General features: G+C 39.5%; 1 protein-coding gene across 3 annotated transcripts in view; it reads right to left on the bottom strand.

Annotated features, from left to right (window-relative positions):
• LOC120797585 (pyruvate carboxylase, mitochondrial-like) overlaps positions 1-20,441 on the bottom strand; it is a 283,931-nt gene that overhangs the window by 53,821 nt on the left and 209,669 nt on the right. For all 3 annotated transcript variants that reach the window (XM_040141374.1, XM_040141375.1, XM_040141376.1), the window contains exons 13-14: positions 6,052-6,196; positions 5,347-5,436 (exon numbers count right to left, since the gene is read on the bottom strand). In XM_040141374.1, coding sequence (XP_039997308.1) covers positions 5,347-5,436; positions 6,052-6,196 — 235 coding nt within the window. The remainder of the gene's footprint in view (positions 1-5,346; positions 5,437-6,051; positions 6,197-20,441) is intronic.

Raw genomic sequence — 20,441 nt, 5'->3', positions numbered from 1 at the left:
GTTAATGAAAGGGAAATAGGTTTGTGGTTATACATTTGTGAGAAATCAATATCAGATGCTGGAAGAATACTTTAAAATGTTCCACCAAACTCAACGGATTGTGCAGAAACTTAATGATCAGTCCATATCTTGATCTGATGCATGGATCTGTGACTGCAAACCACCTACTGCCCCCATGATCCTGCTCAACACCCACTGTTTCAATTATTATTATTATTATTATTATTATATGTAGTCTAATTATAATTGTTTAGTCTTATTATTAGCCCTATTATTATTATTATTATTAGTCTTATTAAATATCTTTATGTGGAACCTCCATTGTGCTATGTTCTCTTTCCTCCTGCTCTTTCTCTGTGTGCAAAAAAGCGGGTTATTTATTTATTTATTTATTTTAAAAGTGGACAAAATATGTGAGTAGCCCTTTATTTATCCAATCTTAAACAGTGTGTTGACTTTAGACACTACTTAAGGGTCTGGTGTGATGTCCACCATTTTAACAAGACAGGAGGCGAGCAGGTAAACTGATGTTATTTATTTCTCTCTTAAGTTGTGCTGTTAACAAGTCTGGCAGTTGTCATAACTTCTGCAAATGAGGTGGACACTGTTTCCACCCGTTGCTGCTCCAGTTGCCCTTAGCTCAAGTAGATCAGCTGTTACATAATACAGCAATATAAGAAACATAAGAAAGAATCAGAAACCAGCTTTTAGACACACAACCCAACGATTTGTGAAAATGGATTGCTCCCGCTGACAGTGACTCATATGGCCATGGTTTTATATTTAAAGTAAAGTAAGCAGCTACTGTTTAGTGAAACAAGAGATCCAAGCGACTGAGCTTGGTACTGTATGGTTGCCAGTGGAGGCAAACCAGTTCCAGGATAGCTGCTATTGCACTTTTCATGCAACTTTTAATTTCTCAGCCTAATGTTATATATCTTTTATATATTTCTATATAAAATATTAGTCTTAAAAACTCTCCAACAACCATATCATCCTATCCAGCAGATATGAAATTCCCAGCCCAAGAAGTATACCAATTTGTGCACCAGAGTTAATGGCAATCCATCCAATAGCTGTTGAGACATTTCACTCAAAACCACAGATTTAAACCTCATGATGTTGCTAGAACAAAAGTCAGGGGATCACCAAAGTCAGATTCATCCTACAGAAAAGGTCTGTACATAATTTCATCACACTCTGTCACTCACTGAGGAACTGTGGATGAAGATTTTTGGACATGTTGGCATTAGATGAGTGTTTCTGTTTAGCATTCCAGACTGTAATGTCATATACAGCAGCGAAGTGTAGCCCCCCCACTAAAAGCCTCCACAAGGAGGAATAAAAACAATTACTATGAAATCCCCAAGACAAACACTGGCATTTTCAGTTTATTATAGCTAAACGATCCTCAGAACAAACATATTAAACACTGCAAAGACCTCGCTCTATGTGTGCTACTATAACCAGCCTTCTCTATCCTATTCCTTCCTTCTTTTATCTGTCTGCCTTGCAATTAAACACAAGAACAACCAGACGCATTAAAATATTGGAAGCAGAATTGGGATCTATTTTTTTCTGGGGTGTGTGCAATCAATCAATTAGACTAGTTAATGAGGTACTATCTGCCTGCTTAGTTGTCCTCCAACCCTACGTCCTTCTCTTTCTCTTCCCCTCCATGTCCCTCTCTTTCTTTCTGCATAGCTGAATTTTCATTCTTGACCTTTTATTGTTGTACCTGATCCCTGCAAACAAATGATCTCTGCTATAATTGTCCATAAGGCCAGCATGAGCAAAATGAACTCCACACGCACACACAACGATGTATTGTCCGTACACACAAACAAAGTCACACAAAATAAGTTCACTGAAACAGACTACAATTATGCTCAAAGTCCTCCTTCCATTTCTCTCACTCATGCAGTCTTATATACTATGTTTTCACCACTCATGGTGTCTTTGACACGTATGCTTTAACACAACAGGGAAGAAATTAGGGCATCTGTACTGGGACTACAGTGGTTTATACATCTGAACGTTCCTTTGAGAAAAATAGTGGATTTGTGTGTGATGCATCATACATAGTGGGGGAAAAAAAGTAGTAAAGAGATAAAGTCCCACAAGGTTGCTGTGCTTGACAACTGACCCACCTACAATCATAGACCCATTCTTTTGCATTGACAACACCTCACTCCCATTCCCCAGCTTCTTTGCCCTAACTTCAATCATTTGTCTCCCAGGCTATTGTAAATTCATACCCCTTCTCTTGATATTCTTCACCTCTCCGGTCCCCTCTTCCCAGCTCCACAATACCAGCTGATATGACTAGAAAGAGTGAGCTACTGTGCTCAGAGGTACTTCATTATTTTAAATTTGTGTAGGAGACAATCTCAGAGTAATAACAGCTTTCCTTGTTGCTGTCCTGAGCAGACATCTGCCTCCCAAGAAGACTATTTCATGTCCTGTATCTTTGTGTTTAGGAGCCTTTTATTTGGCCGATCCTGATGGGACTGCTAAATAGTGCTTCATTTAAAGTCAGGAGTGAAAGAACAGTCAAGTCTGTACATGTTAAAAGCAGGTAGATGTGTTAGAATGACTTGTAAAACATATGTACAGCTTGTTGTCTGCTACAGGTGCCAATCCCCCTAATTCTAAAATAACGAGCTATTCCTTTCTTATACTGCGACAAGATATTTACAATAAATGTGCATTAATTAATGGTTTGTCTCAAGCATAACTACTAAAACACGCCTTGTTGAAAAACCTTTGACTGGTAGTACTGTTCAAGAACTTTTCCCTCACACATAGCTGTATGAAAGGTTTGAAAGAAACAACTGAAATACATGCTTTTAGAGAAAGAACAAAGACGAAATAAGTTACTTTGCAGTACACACTCCTGAAAAAAAATCCAAAGTATCATGAGGTTTCAGAAAGCCAAATTTAAGACCCTTTATGACTCCATTTAAAGATACCTTAAAATGTGTTTTAGACTTGAACTAAATCTAAAAAATTAATTACAAAGCTGGCAAAACCACCTTTTATTTTTGAAGATGGATAATGAAAGTATCCAAAACTAGAAACAGGCAGAGAAAGAGGGAATATTAAGGCTTTAAGTCCACGTGTGTTTATTTGGTAATTACGATTTTTTATCTGTATGCAACAAGATTGTGCACTGTTCTACTTTGGTCCTGAGAATGAGAATACATCGCGTAACTGGGAGGGGGAATGTAGTCTGTCATTTTTATTAGTGATTCTTCCTAAAGCTAGCTCTGAGGCATCTGGTGATTAACCTCCAGATGTCCTCCATTAAATAAATCCAGAAAATAATTGGAACAAGGTGTACTTATACACTATCGATAAACCACCAGCCATCAGAGGGAACGTTTCAGACTACAAATCCTAATTAGAAAATAATGGCCTTGAGTACTTAACAGGTGTTGTCAGGACTTCCTCACCCTGTCTTTGAGGAATAATTTTCTTCCCTTATGCCCTTGGTGTGGGGGGAACTCCTCAAAAATAGCTTTTTTTGCTATTCCTCCTCTTTCTTCTTAGCTTTAGATGTGATGTTTTGAGATATGACAATGTAATTCTGATCTTTGCTCTTCTGTTTTCTGTGGGTGGTACATGGCGATAGTCCTTCCTACTCTGTTCGCCATCCGCTAGATCCCCATCTATCTAGCTCAATCATTTATCTATCCATATCTCCCTGCCTGCTTGCCACTATGTCTACCTGACCATTTTCTTTACATATAGGGATTATATGCTGCCCAAACCCTCTCTGTTCTCCATTCATAACCTCTTTCTCCTTCCATGCCCCTGTCCCTTCCTCCATCCCTTCCTCCACAGAGTGTGATAATACAGGCATAATCCCTCCCTTCCCTCAATCCCTCTGTTGAATGAAAGAAAGGATATAAGCACATTACAAATCTCATTACTAGGCTTTAGGTATGCCTGTGTGCATGCCTGTGCTGCATACAACTACCTCATCAGCTGCTTACTATAGGTAAGTGGGGGCATGTACACTAAAGGGTGCCTGCCTATAGAGTACCTGACCAGTTGGTGCATTCTGTAAATGTGTGATTTTCAAGTGTACATGCATGTGTGTGTTTGCTTTCCTGCGACAAGAGGGGCAGGCAATGATAGCTTTCAACACAAGATTAGCATAAGTAGACAAGTGGTGGGTAAGCACAGGCAAACACACACACATGCAGGCGTACACAAACACCGCTGATTATTCTGTCCTATTCTACTCCATTCTGTTCCGCTGTGAATGGTTTTTAAATGTCAGATTTTATTAGTTATGCCTGATTATGATTCATATTATTCACATTATTTTGTTATAATTCATGTTTGCGGGCATGCTGTGGTATGTGCTGAGGCAGAACAGAGTACTGATAAACATGTCAGATTGATACAGTGGACTACTTTGTTGCTGTCAGAAGGAGCAGCTGTATCAATTCATGCTAGTTTGCCCTCCTAACAAAAATAAACCTGGGAACATAGTAAGAAGGGACTAAAAGTAACTGCAAAACGACTACAAAGACATACTGTGACATCAAGTGAGTAAGCTAATTTTTCTAGATATTTTTCTGCTTTTAAAAAAAAAACATTTAATATTTAAACTCAGCACATCTCATTATAATTTTAAAATGAGTATTTCATTAGTATCCCAGCCTTAGTTTAACCTTTAAAATTCACTAAGACACTATATTTAGTATGGGGGGGAAGCTTGGCTGTTGGCCTTTCCTACAAGACTCCAGGGGTGCTGGTGCAGAGCAGGGTGAGAAGCAAATAACTTCACCTTCACAAACAATGACCTGCATCCTCTTACTGTTGTACTCACAACTCTGCAGAGCACTCTGGGCCAAAACCATTTTCCTCCAGTGCTAAACTGAGTCATTTAGGAAGGCCTTTCTGCCTACAGCTATCAGACTGTTCATCAGCCCATTTGTCATTCGGTGGGTGCTTTTATCCAAAGTGCCCTATGGATCCACAAGTGTTTATATTTTTAGCATCGGTGCCCATGGGGAAATGAAACCCCCAAGCCTTGCAGTGGCAGTGCCTTGCTAAATTAGTCTAAATGTAATGAATTCAATAAGGATGGTGCACTGTGACATTATGGTACTGTCACAGTTCGATAACAATTTCTTGTAGCAAACGCCTCCCCCACCCTTTTTTTTTTTGGGTACACTTTTAATATAGTATTAAAACCTTCCTCTACACACAGAACTATGAAAAAAGTTATTTTTATTATTCCTGAAAATAAACGACTGGGTCAGGTGAATAATGTGTGATAGAAGGTTAACTATGCACTGTGATGAGTTGATTTGCTTTTGATTGACATACCCATGGTGACAGGAGGGATGACGGGGTCTGTGGAGGAGGGTTTAGCCTTAACCGGGATGGGTGTGGTTGGTCCATTTACCATCACATGACCTATATATGAATATAAAAATAGAGAATACAAGTCAGATGCAGTCCTGTAACATATGCAACATCCTGTAAAGATGATAAATAAAAGAAAAAAAAAATCAATCAGGGTTATAAAACATCAGCCCTGAGGCTATTAAAGGATTATTGCCACATGTTAATCAAGGTTTTCCTTTGTTGTGTCCGTTTGAACCTTAGTTCATAAAACTCCAGTTTGAACTTTAAAACCATAAGCAAATTAGCTCATCACTCTTTTTCACTCTTGGGTCCCAAATTTCTAATGTTATTGGATCCATGATGTGCTTCACATTTCCCTTCACTGAAATCACTATGGTCAGCTCAACTGTTACATGCAGTATGTTACCTCTCGGTTAAAAGTTGAGTGGAAAACTGTGAAAGCCATAGAAACAATCATGAAGTCATAGCTCTGTTGAAGATAGGTGGATTCTGAGCTATTAACCTTATACTCACTGCTTATATAGGCCTAGTTTTGTACTAAAATGTCACAGTTTGAACCAGCAACTGACTGATCAATTTAGAAAATATTAATTTATTACATAGTGACTACATACAGTATCTTGTAGTCACTGTTCATTCTTTGTGCGTTGTTTATACACTGACCCAGGTAGTGCAGTAGCTTCTGGGCTCGGTTCTGAGTGGGTTTGAGGTTGAAGAGGTCCTGGTTCTCGTCAATGAACTGGGTGTCCACAGTGGAGTGGAGGAACTGGTGGTTGGACAGAACATTCTGGAGGAACGGGATGTTGGTCTAGAGACGGCGGGACAGACAAACAGTGAAGTGGACTTTAATTTTTGGATGATCTTTAATGAGATTTTGCACAAAGGGTTTTTGAAACATCTATTGAGCAAACTAATGTAAACATAAACACAAAACATGGAAACATTGTATAGAGAAGCAAGAGTCAAGACAGCAAACACTCTGCGTAATTCCTCTTTTGCAAATTAATTATTTGAAAGAAAAGACTAGTTCTTTTCAAGAAAGCATCTCGCTTAAGAGCTCTGTGCTAAACAGACATTTGTAAAAGTGCACACAAAGCATAGCTACACATCGGTAAACACAAATAGTAGCATCGTGCAAACCACATTCAAATACCAGAGTACACTAAACACTGCAGAGTCTCAGCTGCAATAGACAAACAGACATGTGGAGCAGAGGGAGAAAGTCAACTGTTATAAGTAATTACATTCCATTTCTATTTTGTTGTTGCTTGTTTGCCTCGAAAGTATTATCATGCCAATTAATCTCTCTAAATTAGCAAAGAGAGGGAGAATGAATGAGAGAGATGAGAGGGATGTTAGTGTTCATTTCATCACTTGATTTGTTGCTTATTTATTTTCACTTTTGTAAGCTTGTTTTAACAATGTGGGGAGACTGCTTTGAATTGTTGTAAGAGGCGGAGAAAGTGAAAAGGGGGGGGGTGAGATTGACAGAAAAAGGGGGGGCACAGAAAGAAAAGCAGAAAAGGGGAGAGTGAGAGTCTTAGTTGGAGGGATTGAGTGAATTATGTTACTATATCGTTGGAGCGGCTTCAGATGTGTTACTGTTTAATGTCCCCAAGGGAGAGTGAACGAATGTAAACTGTGTGAAAAGATTTTTTCTCTAAGTCTACTAAAATGTGTTTGTATATAACTGAAAATGTCAGTTTTAAATGCCTTTTAAAAAGAAAAAAAAACCCCTGCCACTCATGAACCAGCCTCTAAATATCCATTATTTACAAATGCACAACAACACACAACCAACCCAGTTCCTGAGGACGTCCTGGGTATTTGGAGCTCCCCTCTAAGCCTGGGCTCCAGACTGCGACCGGCAATGTGGCCGGTCCACAGCAGGCAACTCTAAACTTGTTAACGGGTCAACAAAGTTTAAGCTTGAAACTTTGAAGTTACAAAGTGACAGTAAGAAACAAATCCTGAAGGGGCCGATGCATCATCTGAAACACTGAGCCCCTCCCCACTTCTTTTCAGTGGTCAGATGAGAATAATTACTCAATGCAGGAGAATGAAATGGTCATCTAGTTCAACACTGCCTATAAACAGAATTAGAGAGGAAGTCCTGTTCACAAAAAAGGGTGCAACCAAATCATGTGCTGGTACGACTGAGAAAGTCTGTCATACCAGCACATGACAGTGTCAGTGCTACCAGTAGAAAAGTTAGTCTGGAGTCCAGCTCATAATTGGGAGAATGGAGTCAGGCGATAAACAAACCACAAGGACTCACACCTCATTACCAGCACTGAGAGAGAGAGTGAGGTGTAGCGGGAAGATCAATGTGGTCAGGCGAATAAAGCAAATGTTGGTCGTGCTAATAGAGCCAAAAAAAGATGTATACAGTAAGAACTGAAACAGAGGTTGAGAGTAAGAGTCATTTACATTCAAGTTACTTCTTAAGAGTAGAGAGAGCATATATATTATATATATATTTCAGTTGAAAAAGAAAAATCTAATTCCAGAGAGGGGACGTTATAGCTGAAGAAAGATATCTTCTGCTTTTTCAATGTATAGAACCAATAAAGCGCCATTAACATTGATAAATTGAAATTGAGAGACAAAACTGTGTGCTTCTTTCTAGACATTTACATGCCCAGTGAGGGAAGAGATGATTTCATTTTCTGAGGTACACATGCGCACACACAAAATGACACTGTATTCTCAGATCTCTGCTACAGGGAGGAGAGCTGGAGAGGTGAAAGAAGGGACTGAGGGATTCACATGGATGTGCTGCACTGCCAGGCCGTGTGCTACAAGCTGTGAACCAAAACAAAAAGGGATTTCTGCTGAATGCTACAACTGCAATAAGACTTCAGAAATCTTTGGACATTATCATCTCTTCCATTTATAGATTCTGCCAACTTAATGGTATTTTATGCTGCTGCCTCACACCTGCCTCCTTGAGGAAAATAAGCAGCCATACGAAATCTGGATATTGTTTTATTGTACATTTATTACTTGATCAAAATCAAAGACGGCTTAGGGATAGCCAAATGCAGGCTGGCACTGCAAGCTAGTTAGGTTTAAATAAATTGTGTTAAAAAGACTCAATACTAAAAACACAATGCTGGCTAAAGAACCTCACTTATTTTATGAAGCAGTTGAAAAAATAGTTTGACATGTTGGGAAATACACATTAACTTTCTTGCTGAGAGTTTAATCAGAGGATATATACCATTCTCTTATGTGTAAAGTAAATATGAAGCTACCACTACAAATTAGCTTAGTTTAGCACAAACAGTGGAGACATGAGGTAACAGCTAGCCTGGCTCTGCACTAATAACTCACTAATTAACACATTATAACTTGTTTGTTAATTTGTTCTGATGTGTAAAGTAATGGTAGGTAAATACTTCTACCTTTGGACAGAGCCAGGAGAGCTGTTTCCCACTGTTTCCAGACTTTATGCTATGCTAGGCTAACCCGCTAGTGGCGGTAACATCATCATTTACTGGGCAGGCATGAGTTTGGTATTGATCTTCTCATCTAGCTCTCGGCGAGAACGTAATTATGCATACTTCCCAAAATTTTGAACTATTCATTTAAGCTGATAACATGAAGTTGGTATATTATGTTTAAAGTATCACCAGTGTGAAAATATAAAAAAGTATTTAATTTGTATCCCAGAAGAAAAGCACCACAAGGACAAAGTCAAATATTGAAAAGGAGCACTAAAAAAACCTCCTTTTTTTAAACTGGACCTTGGGGCATTTTGAGGTTTCAACTTTACAAGTTTGGTATTTTCCCTAATTTTTCTATGTTTGATGTCGTCTTCATCTATAATTTATATGGGTAAACGAACTTAAGTGGGATTAAGTAAAGGAGAAAGAAACTGAAAGGTACTAATAAAATAAAAATGTTGAGAGACAGTGACAGAATGAGAAACAAAAAGAAGGAGCAGCTGCTATTAATGAAAAAAATGGAGAGGGAAGATAGAGACACCATTAATACATGTAGGTTTGTCCTTTTCCTCTCTACTATACCAGATCAATGTGTTCATTATCAGGCTGCTCGGTATGCCTGTGGCTACCCCACACTAACACACATACTCATACACACAGTACCCCCCCACCTCTTTTGTCCTAATGATGTGAAACACACACTCTAAAAGAGCCACACATATACACACACTATGGTCTCTCCTTTCCCACTGCTCAGTTTCTCTTCATAATTTTCACTCAGTCTTCATCCTGCTCTCTGTGATATCACGAACACACAGAAACACTCGACAGAGGCCCTTCCCTGATTTGGTTGCCCTGTAACAAGGCTACAGCTCTCAAGGCTATGCGCACGGCGTGCAAAACACACATGTGCACACACTTTCTTGGCAGTGATGATTGTGGCTCCTGCTTCTAAATGCTTTTCAGATTGTGTGTGAGTGCTTGTGTTTGCACATTTTTGAGTACTTTTATTTTTAGTGAGAAAGTAAACACGTCTAAATGGGAATTAATGCTCGCACAGGCTGTGGTTTACATACACCCGCACTCTCTCTGATAGCAAGCAATTGAACTCACACACAAGGTTCAGTATCAGACGTCACTGCCTCTTTTTGGTGGAGACCAAACCAGATGTGTGCTTTTTCTCCGCACTACAAAATGACATCTGGTCGTGTCTATCCTCACCTTTATTCTCACAGCGCTTGGTTTATCACCAGTAAAGTCTGTTTTATTGCTACTCTTCTCACAGCCGGTTGTTATCGCTCTTGTTGCAATCAGCTTTACTGGTGATTGCCAAAAAAAAAAAAAACATACTGAAGAAAGTACTGATGCCCCAAGCTGTCGACGTTGACTCAACACAGCACCACCTTTAAAAAGTTACTGTTGCAGGGCATCTGCTGATTTCAAGAGGCTGAAGGTATTTTGTCTCACTTTAATTTTTTTTAATTTGTTAAATTAAAGAAAAACTCACTTAAGTACTCATTAGCAATGTACTGAAGTGCTAAAATTGTAACGGTTGGCTTCAGAAGAAGTGCCAAAACCAAAAGGTATTACTGTTCTGACTGCTCCTAATTTTTCCACGTCATGAAATACACTGCTCAAAAAAAATTGAAGGAACACTTTGAAAACACATCAGATCTCAATGGGGGGAAAAAAAACATGCTGGATATCTATACTGATATGGACTGGGTAATGACTGGGAATGAAAGGATGCCACATTGTTTGGTGGAAATGAAAATTATCAACCTACAGAGGGCTGAATTCAAAGACACCCTGAAAATCAAAGTGAAAAAATGATGCGGCAGGCTAGTCCATTTTGCTGAAATTCCATTGCAGCAACTCAAAATGGTACTCAGTACTGTGTATTGCCCCCATGTGTTATGCATGCCTGACAACGTCGGGACGACAAATGGTGTCCTGGGGTATCTCCTCCCAGATCTGGACCAGGGCATCACTGAGCTCCTGGACAGTCTGAGGTGCAACCTGGTGGCGTCGGATGGACCGAAACATAATGTCCCAGAGGTGTTCTATTGGATTTAGGTCAGGCAAGCGTGGGGGCCAGTCAATGGTATGAATTCCTTCATCCTCCAGGAACTGCCTGCATACTCTCGCCACATGAGGCCGGGCATTGTCATGCGCCAGGAGGAACCCAAGACCCACTGCTCCAGCGTATGGTCTGACAATGGGTCCAAGGATTTTATCCCGATACCTAATGGCAGTCAGGGTGCCGTTGTCTAGCCTGTAGAGGTCTGTGCGTCCCTCCATGGATGCGCCTCCCCAGACCATCACTGACCCACCACCAAACTGGTCATGCTGAACGATGTTACAGGAAGCATGACATTCTCCACGGATTCTCCAGACCCTTTCATGTCTGTCAAATATGCTCAGGGCACAGCTGCTCTCATCTGTGAAAAGCACAGGGCGCCAGTGACGGACCTGCCAATTTTGGTGTTCTATGGCAAATGCCCTGTGCAGTTCTCCTAGAGTAACTGCCTGTCTCCTGGAATCTCCTCCATGCTTTTGAGACTGTGCTGGGAGACACAGCAAACCTTCTGGCAATGGCACGTATTGATGTGGTTCCAGGTATTGCCTCATGCTACCAGTAGTAGCACTGACCCCTAGCCAAATGCAAAACTAGTGAAAAACAGTCAGAAAAGATGAGGAGGGAAAAAATGCCAGTGGCCTCCTCCTGGAAAACCATTCCTGTTTTGGGGGTCGTCTCATTGTTGCCCCTCTAGTGCACCTGTTAATTTCATTAAAACCAAAGCAGCTGAACCTGATTGACAACCCCCTCTGCTACTTAACTGACCAGATCAATATCCCAGAAGTTTAATCGACTTGATGCAATACTCTGATTAAAAAGTGCTCCTTTAATTTTTTGAGCATTGTATTTTACAACTCTGAAGCAGCAAAGAAACTAAAGACTAAGTACTTTTGGAGCTGCTCTGCATATGAACATTTCTATCTATGTGGAAAGACATTTTTGCTCAACACGCAAAGAAGCTTTCTGACAAAAGTAAAGACAAAAAGGATTGTGCATACGCGCACTCCAAACTGATTGTAATCTGAAGGAGGTTTCACGGATCAATTCAAATTCTTATTGTAATGTATGTATTTAAACCTGCCATTAACATTTCATCATATTTTAAGGAATTATGCATTCCTTTACCTGCACCACTTTGGCTTTTACTGATATAATCCCCAGCTATATTTCATATTGCAGATGAGGTCAAATCAGCCCCTTTCTTCCATTTACACTAATCTAGACTCTTTGTTGTGCAATCCTCTTTACTTGTGGAACTATCAATATGAGGAAAACAGGATGAGGAAAGAAGGGAGACCCCCACTATTTTCTTTTACTTACATTTATTTCTTGTTGTGCCTGTTTCCACCGCAAAGTTGACCCAAGAAACCTTTGGGCAGGCATATCTTCACCAGGAAGACCCTGGTCAAGATCAAGATTAGGGCCTGGGTCAAATTAGACCCTGTGTCATGTCAAAGTTCACAAATCTCTGGAAACGTGACCTAATGTACATGTACTTGTGGCAACAGAAAAGTTGAAGTCAGAAACTGAAAATTGTCAACAGCATACCACAAACTAATTTCAAAATGGCAGAGCAATATCTAAGTATTAATTTGACCACCATGTTGAACAGTGACATTACGTCTCATCTAGGGGAGGCTAAGATAACGTAGTTGGAACTAGGACTGGTTTCAGGGTGAGCAATATCAACATAAACAAAACAAAGTTAACTAGAAAGGCAAGGAAAATAAGTAACATTCCACCCTAACCACTTATCACTGTAACTTAAAAGCAGGCGAAAACAGGAAAATGGAACCTGAAGCCCTACAAAATCCAAACAGATAAAGATGACAATATAAATAATTGGCAAAGTAATAGCAAATCAGGATCTCGCACTACTACTGCACTCCTTCCACTGGCTCCATGTATTGGCTGACATTAGGTTTCAAATCTCACCTCATGCTAGCTTATAAAGCCAAGAACATGTTCGTTAAATCCTGTGTTGAGGCCCAGTGTCTCTGATCCACAGCTCACCTGGATGCACCCTCAGTCAAAGGTCAAACAAGGATGTTCTGTTCTCGCTCATGGTAAAGATCAGGCTCTCATCATCTTTTACTATCTTCAAACGCAGAGTATAGACTCACCTCTTCAAAAGGCATCTGGGCTGAAACCACTTTAGTCTAAATATATCACGTTGCTTAGCATTTTCTACTGATCACCACTTGTCAATACTTTCTCTCACAAATATACACACAATACTGTATACTGCCTCTGTCAGTTTAATGTTGTTCATTTCTAGAGACAAATTAAGAGTTGCTTTATGCAAATCAGGATACAAAAACAGAGTATCAAAGACAGTACAGGTGCAGATTTTGAGTTTGGATTTTGAAAAAAATGTAAAACTGTGCTCAGCATTACACAGACTGCACAACACACACCCCTGATCTCCGTCTCCACCCAACACAAACATTGCCTCCCTCTGTTACACACAGCCTCCACACTCCCTCTATGATTAGGAGTTGAATAAGGGAGCTGTCAGGCCATTTATCTTTTCTCTTCTGTCTCCCTATCCCCATCTGTCACGCCCTAACCACTGGCCCGGACACGTAAACAAGACAACAACAAAACGCACAGCCCAAGGAGTGAATGTACACACAGTCACATAGACATGTAGGGGGACCTCTCACATGCATATCTGCTAAAGATTTACTCAAGCAGGCAAGACATACCCAAAATTAACACACACTAACACACACACACAGAGCTGTCCTCCAGCAACCCCGTGGCAGGAACAAGCAAATGCACACAAACTCAAGCAGATATTTCTAATGGAAGACTCTCAGCAGCAAACAAGCAGACAGTGACGAACATGTGGATGAAGGATGAGAAAATTTTCTCTCTCACACTCACACACACACACACACACACACACACACACACACACACACACACACACAGTGTCATGCTGCTGAGATGTTTTGGTCTCAGTTGGCTGTTAATGACTTTGCCGCAGTCCGCCGATTGGTTGGTAAGGAGGACAGCAGGTCAGTCACTTTATGCATGCATTTGTTTACACTCCTGTCTTTGTGTACTGATTTTTGTGTGACTGCATATGTTTGTGTGTCCAGAGTATAATGAGTGGGTCAAGGAGACAACAGTGATGAGCACATTCTGAGCTGATGTGACAAACAACCGTGACCACATTTTTTCCTTTATTTCTTCTTTAACTCCAAGGGAATGCCTCAATTCTCTTAGTTTGTCTGCCCTCTAATGTCCTCTTCACTTCTTGTCCTCTTCCTCAAAGTAACCACTGACTATTCACCATGCCAACCATCATCCTCCAATTTCGAGTGGCCTTTACAACCATGAAATACACTCTGAAAATGTTTTCACTGCCAAATGAAAGCAACAGCGGTCTGAATACTTAGTCTCTCTCTTACACACACACACAATCCACACCCCTGTCTTACAAAAAGATTTGTGCATGACTACCTCATGGCTGTACCTAAAAATTTAATCTGGAATCAGTGTTTGACATTTGCCACGGGGCTTTTATTTCAGGGAAATAAAAAATCTGACTGGTGATCTTTCCAGTAATAACTCCTATCATCGCTCCATGGCAGAGCAATTTTCACCTTGCATTTCATCAGGGGAGCTGTGGCCAGAAATATTTCCATTGTAAATAAGCTCTTAGGGTATAAAGAAATCTGACAAAATATGAATATATAAAAGGCTTGTTCTTTCGAGGTTGACAGCTTTGCGTGTGTGTCACTGTATGCATGTGTGTACCCAAGGTTTCATGAAACACAGGTCATGTAAATCCAGCTATGATCGCTTAGTAATTTTGGAAACACTTAATAAAGCTATGCAAAGGAGCAGGAGGAGGGAAGAAAGTACTCTAAGTTTTGAAATATGTCAGACATAGACTATACTATACTTTACTATTCCAACTCAGTAATGGGATAGTAATTTACTTTATAAGGACAAGCTGATTTGTCAGTCTCTCTGTTAACAGCAGTTTAAGAAGCAAATGCTTTGCAGCTACAAAATATGCTGTTTTGAGTTAAAGGAGCTGACAGTTTTTCTCAAGTGCTCTGAACTATAACTGTACCTCTAACCACTTACATGTCAAACCCAGCCTATTTATTGAGGTTGCTGAGGTTCACACTATTCTCCAAGGAAAATGTAGGAAATTACAAGCTGAACCTGATGATGAGATGATGAGGAAGGGTCAGGGAAAGTGGATACATCAAAGGTACATTTCCTGACACAGACACATTATAATGCATTGAATACTTTGTGTCACAAAATGACTACAACAATGGATTTTTAAATATTCTCAAAATGACCATGTAAGATTAGAGTTTCTTTACTGCTAGGGGGGATACATTTACCAGGAGCCATTATTAATATGTGACATGTTTTCCATGAAACAGTCTGACTCAGACTTATCTGGTATCAACAAATGGGGTTCTGAACTGTCTAAAAGAAGGCCTCCTCATACTCTTTCAGGGACCCTGAGATGCAAGCTTATTAAGACAGATTGCTACTTAGTGGTATTTTGGGAATCCTTAAGATGTAGGCCTGTGACGCATTAAACGACTCATGATGTACTCCAAACCCACAGAGTGTGTCGTCTCAGACTCTGTTAGCAGGTGTTTGGTCTTTGGTGTTAATTATACTTGAACTTGTGAATGATTATCTCAGTCTTAGTATGTTGCAAAGAGGGGAACAGATCAAACAATTCATTTTTTTGGTATTACGTCGTCAGTACTGAGACTATAATGTGTTAACATATGGTCTCAAACACCTCAACTCAAATTCTGGCATCTTATTTCTTAATTTTTTTAAACTACAAAAACATCTAATTTTTACAATGCAGCAAGATATCCTCCATTATTGGGCTGATGTGTAAATCAACATCTAACCCCAAAAAATACAAACCACTGAAGCAGGGGCCCCTCAGAGTTTTGAAATAGCATAAAGCAGCGGATCTTCAACCTTTTAGAGGCTGGGGAAAATATTAGGAATAGTTTGTCTGGAATTCCAGCTCAGTATGCCCCTATCACGAAAAAAATAGAAAAAAATAGAACTGGGGCCTTTTTGGTCTAAAATTATAGTATAAATGGGTAGTTTAATAAAAAAACATGAGGTCTGCTATACATTGTTTTATGTCATGGAGACAACCTCCAATGATTGTCAACCCCCAACAGAGGGTAAATGGGAGACTGCATTTCTAGAGACAGTAATAGTACCTACTAATTTTAAAGGATAGTTCCAGGTATTTTTAAATTATGACCAGCAGAGCACCTACTGTAGGCAGAGTAAACAGGAAAGTTTTGAGAGGACCACTTAAAGCCCTTTTAACACAGTAATTTTGAGACTTATTGCGTTTGAAGGACTGGTTTTAAATCACTTTTTGGACTGATGATTTTTCAACTGATGATTTCTTGGGGTATTTTTATGCCTTTTTTTGATAGGGACAGTGAAGACAGACAGAAAATGTAGGGAAAGAGAGTAAGGGAATGAGCTGCAAATGGTCCAGCCGGCGCGGAGTTGAACCAGGGACTCACTGCTCACTTTGCCCTAACCCCTTGGCTATCAGGTAACCCCAATGCAGTGCTGTCATCATCTGGAGGGTAAAAAAAAACCCAAAAAGGGGATCTTACAAACAGATTACCTTTAAAAGTAAGAGCACTTTTCAGGCTTGAAACTATTTGCAGTACGATGAATTTAATCTGGACGTACATGCTGAATCATTTCAGTCCAGTCCAGTCCAGTATTTCCGATTATACTCAGCAGATAAGCTTCAGACAGTGGATTTTGATGATAGCAAGTTCTAATGGCGGTTCTGTTGACTGCTACTCATGTCATTGGATACTTTTCGACCTGTCAACAGTGATATTACCACTTCTGTAGCAGATTTCATTAATGTGCTGTGAATGTTACCGCGCCAACCATTGGAGTATTAATAATGAACAAACTCACAGCATGTCAGGACAGATTCAAGTTTTTGAAAATGCTTTTAGTTCAGGAATGAAACATGAAATTCATAACCTTGCTGTGAGATCAATAAAGTGTATGGAGACCCAGGGTTGGATAACACCTACATGTATCTAATTTCTGATTACATGCAATAAGATAGTTATGACTGTTAATTCCTTTAACAGTCATAACTCCATTATATCAAAGCTAAATTTGAAACAATTGTTCATTTAACTTTCTCACTAAAAACAACAGTAATTTCTAATTTACAGGTTAATGTCATCTGTAATTAACCATCACCTAGAACCATGACCAATGGCATTTCAGCCGGAGGCCTTACTTTTATCTCTTCAAGTTTATATATCCTGTATAGTATTACCATTTATTATCAGACTACTTGCCTTTGACATCACATTACTTCTGCCTTTTATCCTCCCTTTAATGGCTGTGACTCATTTTGGATCCTGAGTCATAGTTTAAAGAGTTCCTGAGGCAATGGTATTTCTGTAAACAGTAACTTGCATCAGCAGTCTGGTTTTATGTATGAGGCCACTGTTTATGTGGTTCAAGTAGTCTGAGGAGCAGTGAAATGAAGAAAGAAATCCCAATTGAGATGTTAAAAAAGAAAAACAAAGGACCAAGAGTATATAAACCCTAAAGATGCAGTACACAAAAAAGTTGCGGCATTACAGAATAGAAAGAAACTGGGAAAATAAACAGCATCCCTAGTGGTACAGATTAACTCTCAAGTTGTGACCTTCAATTTCAAGGCCTTTACAAATACTCTAGCTACACATTGAACAACCCTTTGCAAGTGAAATTAGTGAGTACTCACTGCACATTTGAAACTTATATACACTTGATGTATCGCTTCAAACAAATTGTCAAGTCGGGTCTTGGCTTACTAAGTTACAAAATGTTCTCCAAGTGTCAGTACTCCTAGTAACAAATGTTTTCTCACACTAGGGCAGGCAGGGATGCTAATGATAACATAAGAAACACAAACACCTGGTTGAATATCATGACAACAGAAAGCTAAAATAGGTTAGAAATGTATATCAATAAATCCAGTAGAATATTTACCTGGTATATTCTTGGTAAGCAGCTACAAAGCAATTACAGCTATAACAAGAAGGTAAATAACATAATTCCTAAAAGATTAGGGCCAGAATTGTTTCTCCAGTTGACACATTCTCATCGTTCTCCCTAACACGATACTTCATTTTTTATTGTGCACTTTGTAGAAATTCAGGCCAAATTCTGCACTTAAGTACACTCTTATTTTCAATACAATGTTTTCAGACAATCCAGGTTCTGCTCATATCCGTTTCCTTAGTTCTTAGTTAACTTTCTTATTGTGTTAAAACAAACATCTCCCATATACTTTATGGTATAATCACCTCAGAGTTACTTTAGGTGACAGACTGCAAAAAGAACAGCAAGCAAAAAGGGATTCATTGATTCACATGTTGCTTATTAGAGATCAAAGTAATGCAGAGTGCCTCTCCTATGATGTTAGGAAAGAATATGATTCAACCAGTTTCCATTTACCATCATGATAATGGCCTAAGTCTCAATATACTGTTCTGTCAAACTAATGCATTTCATCTAATGGGCTCTCTCTCTCTTGATGACTATTGTCACTAGTGAAAAGGTGATTCATCCATGTAGTCACACTAATAAATATTGAGCAAAGAGAGCTGGATACCTATTTAGAAAGCTAACCAAAATAGAAATGTTGACTCAACCAACGGGATCATATTTAATTTTTTCCCTCCATTTATGGCTCGGCATGATGCCTTTAATGCTAAAACACCCTTAATCTCTATTTTCACGGACCAGAACACAAAATGACTAACAGCTGCCTCTTATTTACAGAATTTACTAAAACGGTCTAGATTTTCTCACCACAGAACATCATGCATTATTTATTTGAATAATTTTATAGCATCATCATGGTTATCTGTGGTCTCTGATTTTCTAGTCAGTATTTATAGGTTTTCACATTTGGTTTTTTAATGCTCTTTCATCAGGGCTCCTGCTCCTCCTCCTGCTAATGTGTGTGTATGTATTCTGTCATGAGACAGTGTATAACAGCTCATGTGCACTGACCATGGTGCTGAAATGGCTGTCTGCCAGCAGAAACTCGCAAAGTTACAGACCCTTATAAGCCTTAACAGCAGGGAAAGCACACATGAAACATGGCTCCGTTCCATTTAGTTGTGCCAGTAAGCCAGCGTGAGCAACACAAGGGCTCTGGCATAACTAAAGTGAAAGCAGCTATTTATTAATGTTATTAGTTACTGCTGCATTTAACAAGTATAAATGTCCTACTGTGAGAAAGGTCTATTAGCTGTTTACCTGCAAACGCAAAAATCCAATCATAATCCAATTGCAGCTGCAATGCGACTGAGGTGGAGCCCATGTAAACAACATGCTCTGATTCTGTTAATGGAATTATTCTCTGGTTCTAAATAAGCTTAGTCACAGTAAGTTATGTGCAAATTTAGTTGCCTTATTTCAGGGCATTTCAGACGTGTAAACACCTTAATTAAACTATGACTATCCATCGGAGTTTTAATAACATTTTCCAACACATGGCATTCCAACTGCTTGATGACATATGCCAAAGACGTCAGCTGGTGAAAATTGAGTCTGTTTCATCTCAGGGCATTGTCTTGACAAACACTCTCTAGGCTACAAACAAACTTTTTACTGCTAAGTGCAATTTACAGAGTGGCACATCTTTCTTTGGGGAAAACATCGTAGCAATGAAACAGGGGTGTTCTCCCTTTCTGTAATACATACACAGACACAAATCGCTGCTTTTCTAACACAGAACTAATGCCATGAATGTGCAGCTCGTTTCAAGGGAAACAACAAACAAAATATCATTTGCAGTCTTTTCATTGGCACCGCCCAGCTTTCATTTTAAGACATTTAAAAGCCCTTTTTTCCATTTATGTAGCCCCCAAACACACAAAGAAAGCTTTATTAGTTACATCCTATCCATTGGCTGCTATTTTCACTGTAAATTCCAACTGCACCGAATGCATTAAAGCAACTCACTCTTGGAAACATTTGGCTTGCATGTTTGATTTTTTTTTTCCTGACCAACATATCCCTAAAGTCATTTCTGCCCTGTGTATTTATGTATGACTGTATCTGTCAAGGTTTTACACTTAAAGCAATGTAGACAAATAAGGCCAGCATGTTATTTCTCGTACTTCACTGACTGCTGCCCATAGCTGGTAAAATGGTCTGCTAGCAGTAACGGGAAAATCATTTGAGAAACTATTACTAATGCAGGGGGGAGAAATAAAAAGCACAATGACATGCAACCAGCTCTAAGAGCAAAATTAGGGGGCAGAGTTGTGTGGCTGTTGTGCATGTGCGTGCGTGTGTGTCTGTCCTTGTCTCTCATTATCTCTAGATTGAGACAAATAGAGGGGGACCTACCCTTCGATCTAAACCTCCACACCGTTTACCCCTGACATCACAGCTGAGCAAGTGTGTGAGTGTTTGTGTGAGAGTGTGCTTGTTTCATTTAGCCTTGTGAG

This window comes from Xiphias gladius, chromosome 12 (genome assembly GCF_016859285.1).
Source record: "Xiphias gladius isolate SHS-SW01 ecotype Sanya breed wild chromosome 12, ASM1685928v1, whole genome shotgun sequence".
NCBI classification, from domain to species: Eukaryota; Metazoa; Chordata; class Actinopteri; order Istiophoriformes; family Xiphiidae; genus Xiphias; species Xiphias gladius.
This window is presented reverse-complemented; position numbering and strand designations above follow the sequence as displayed.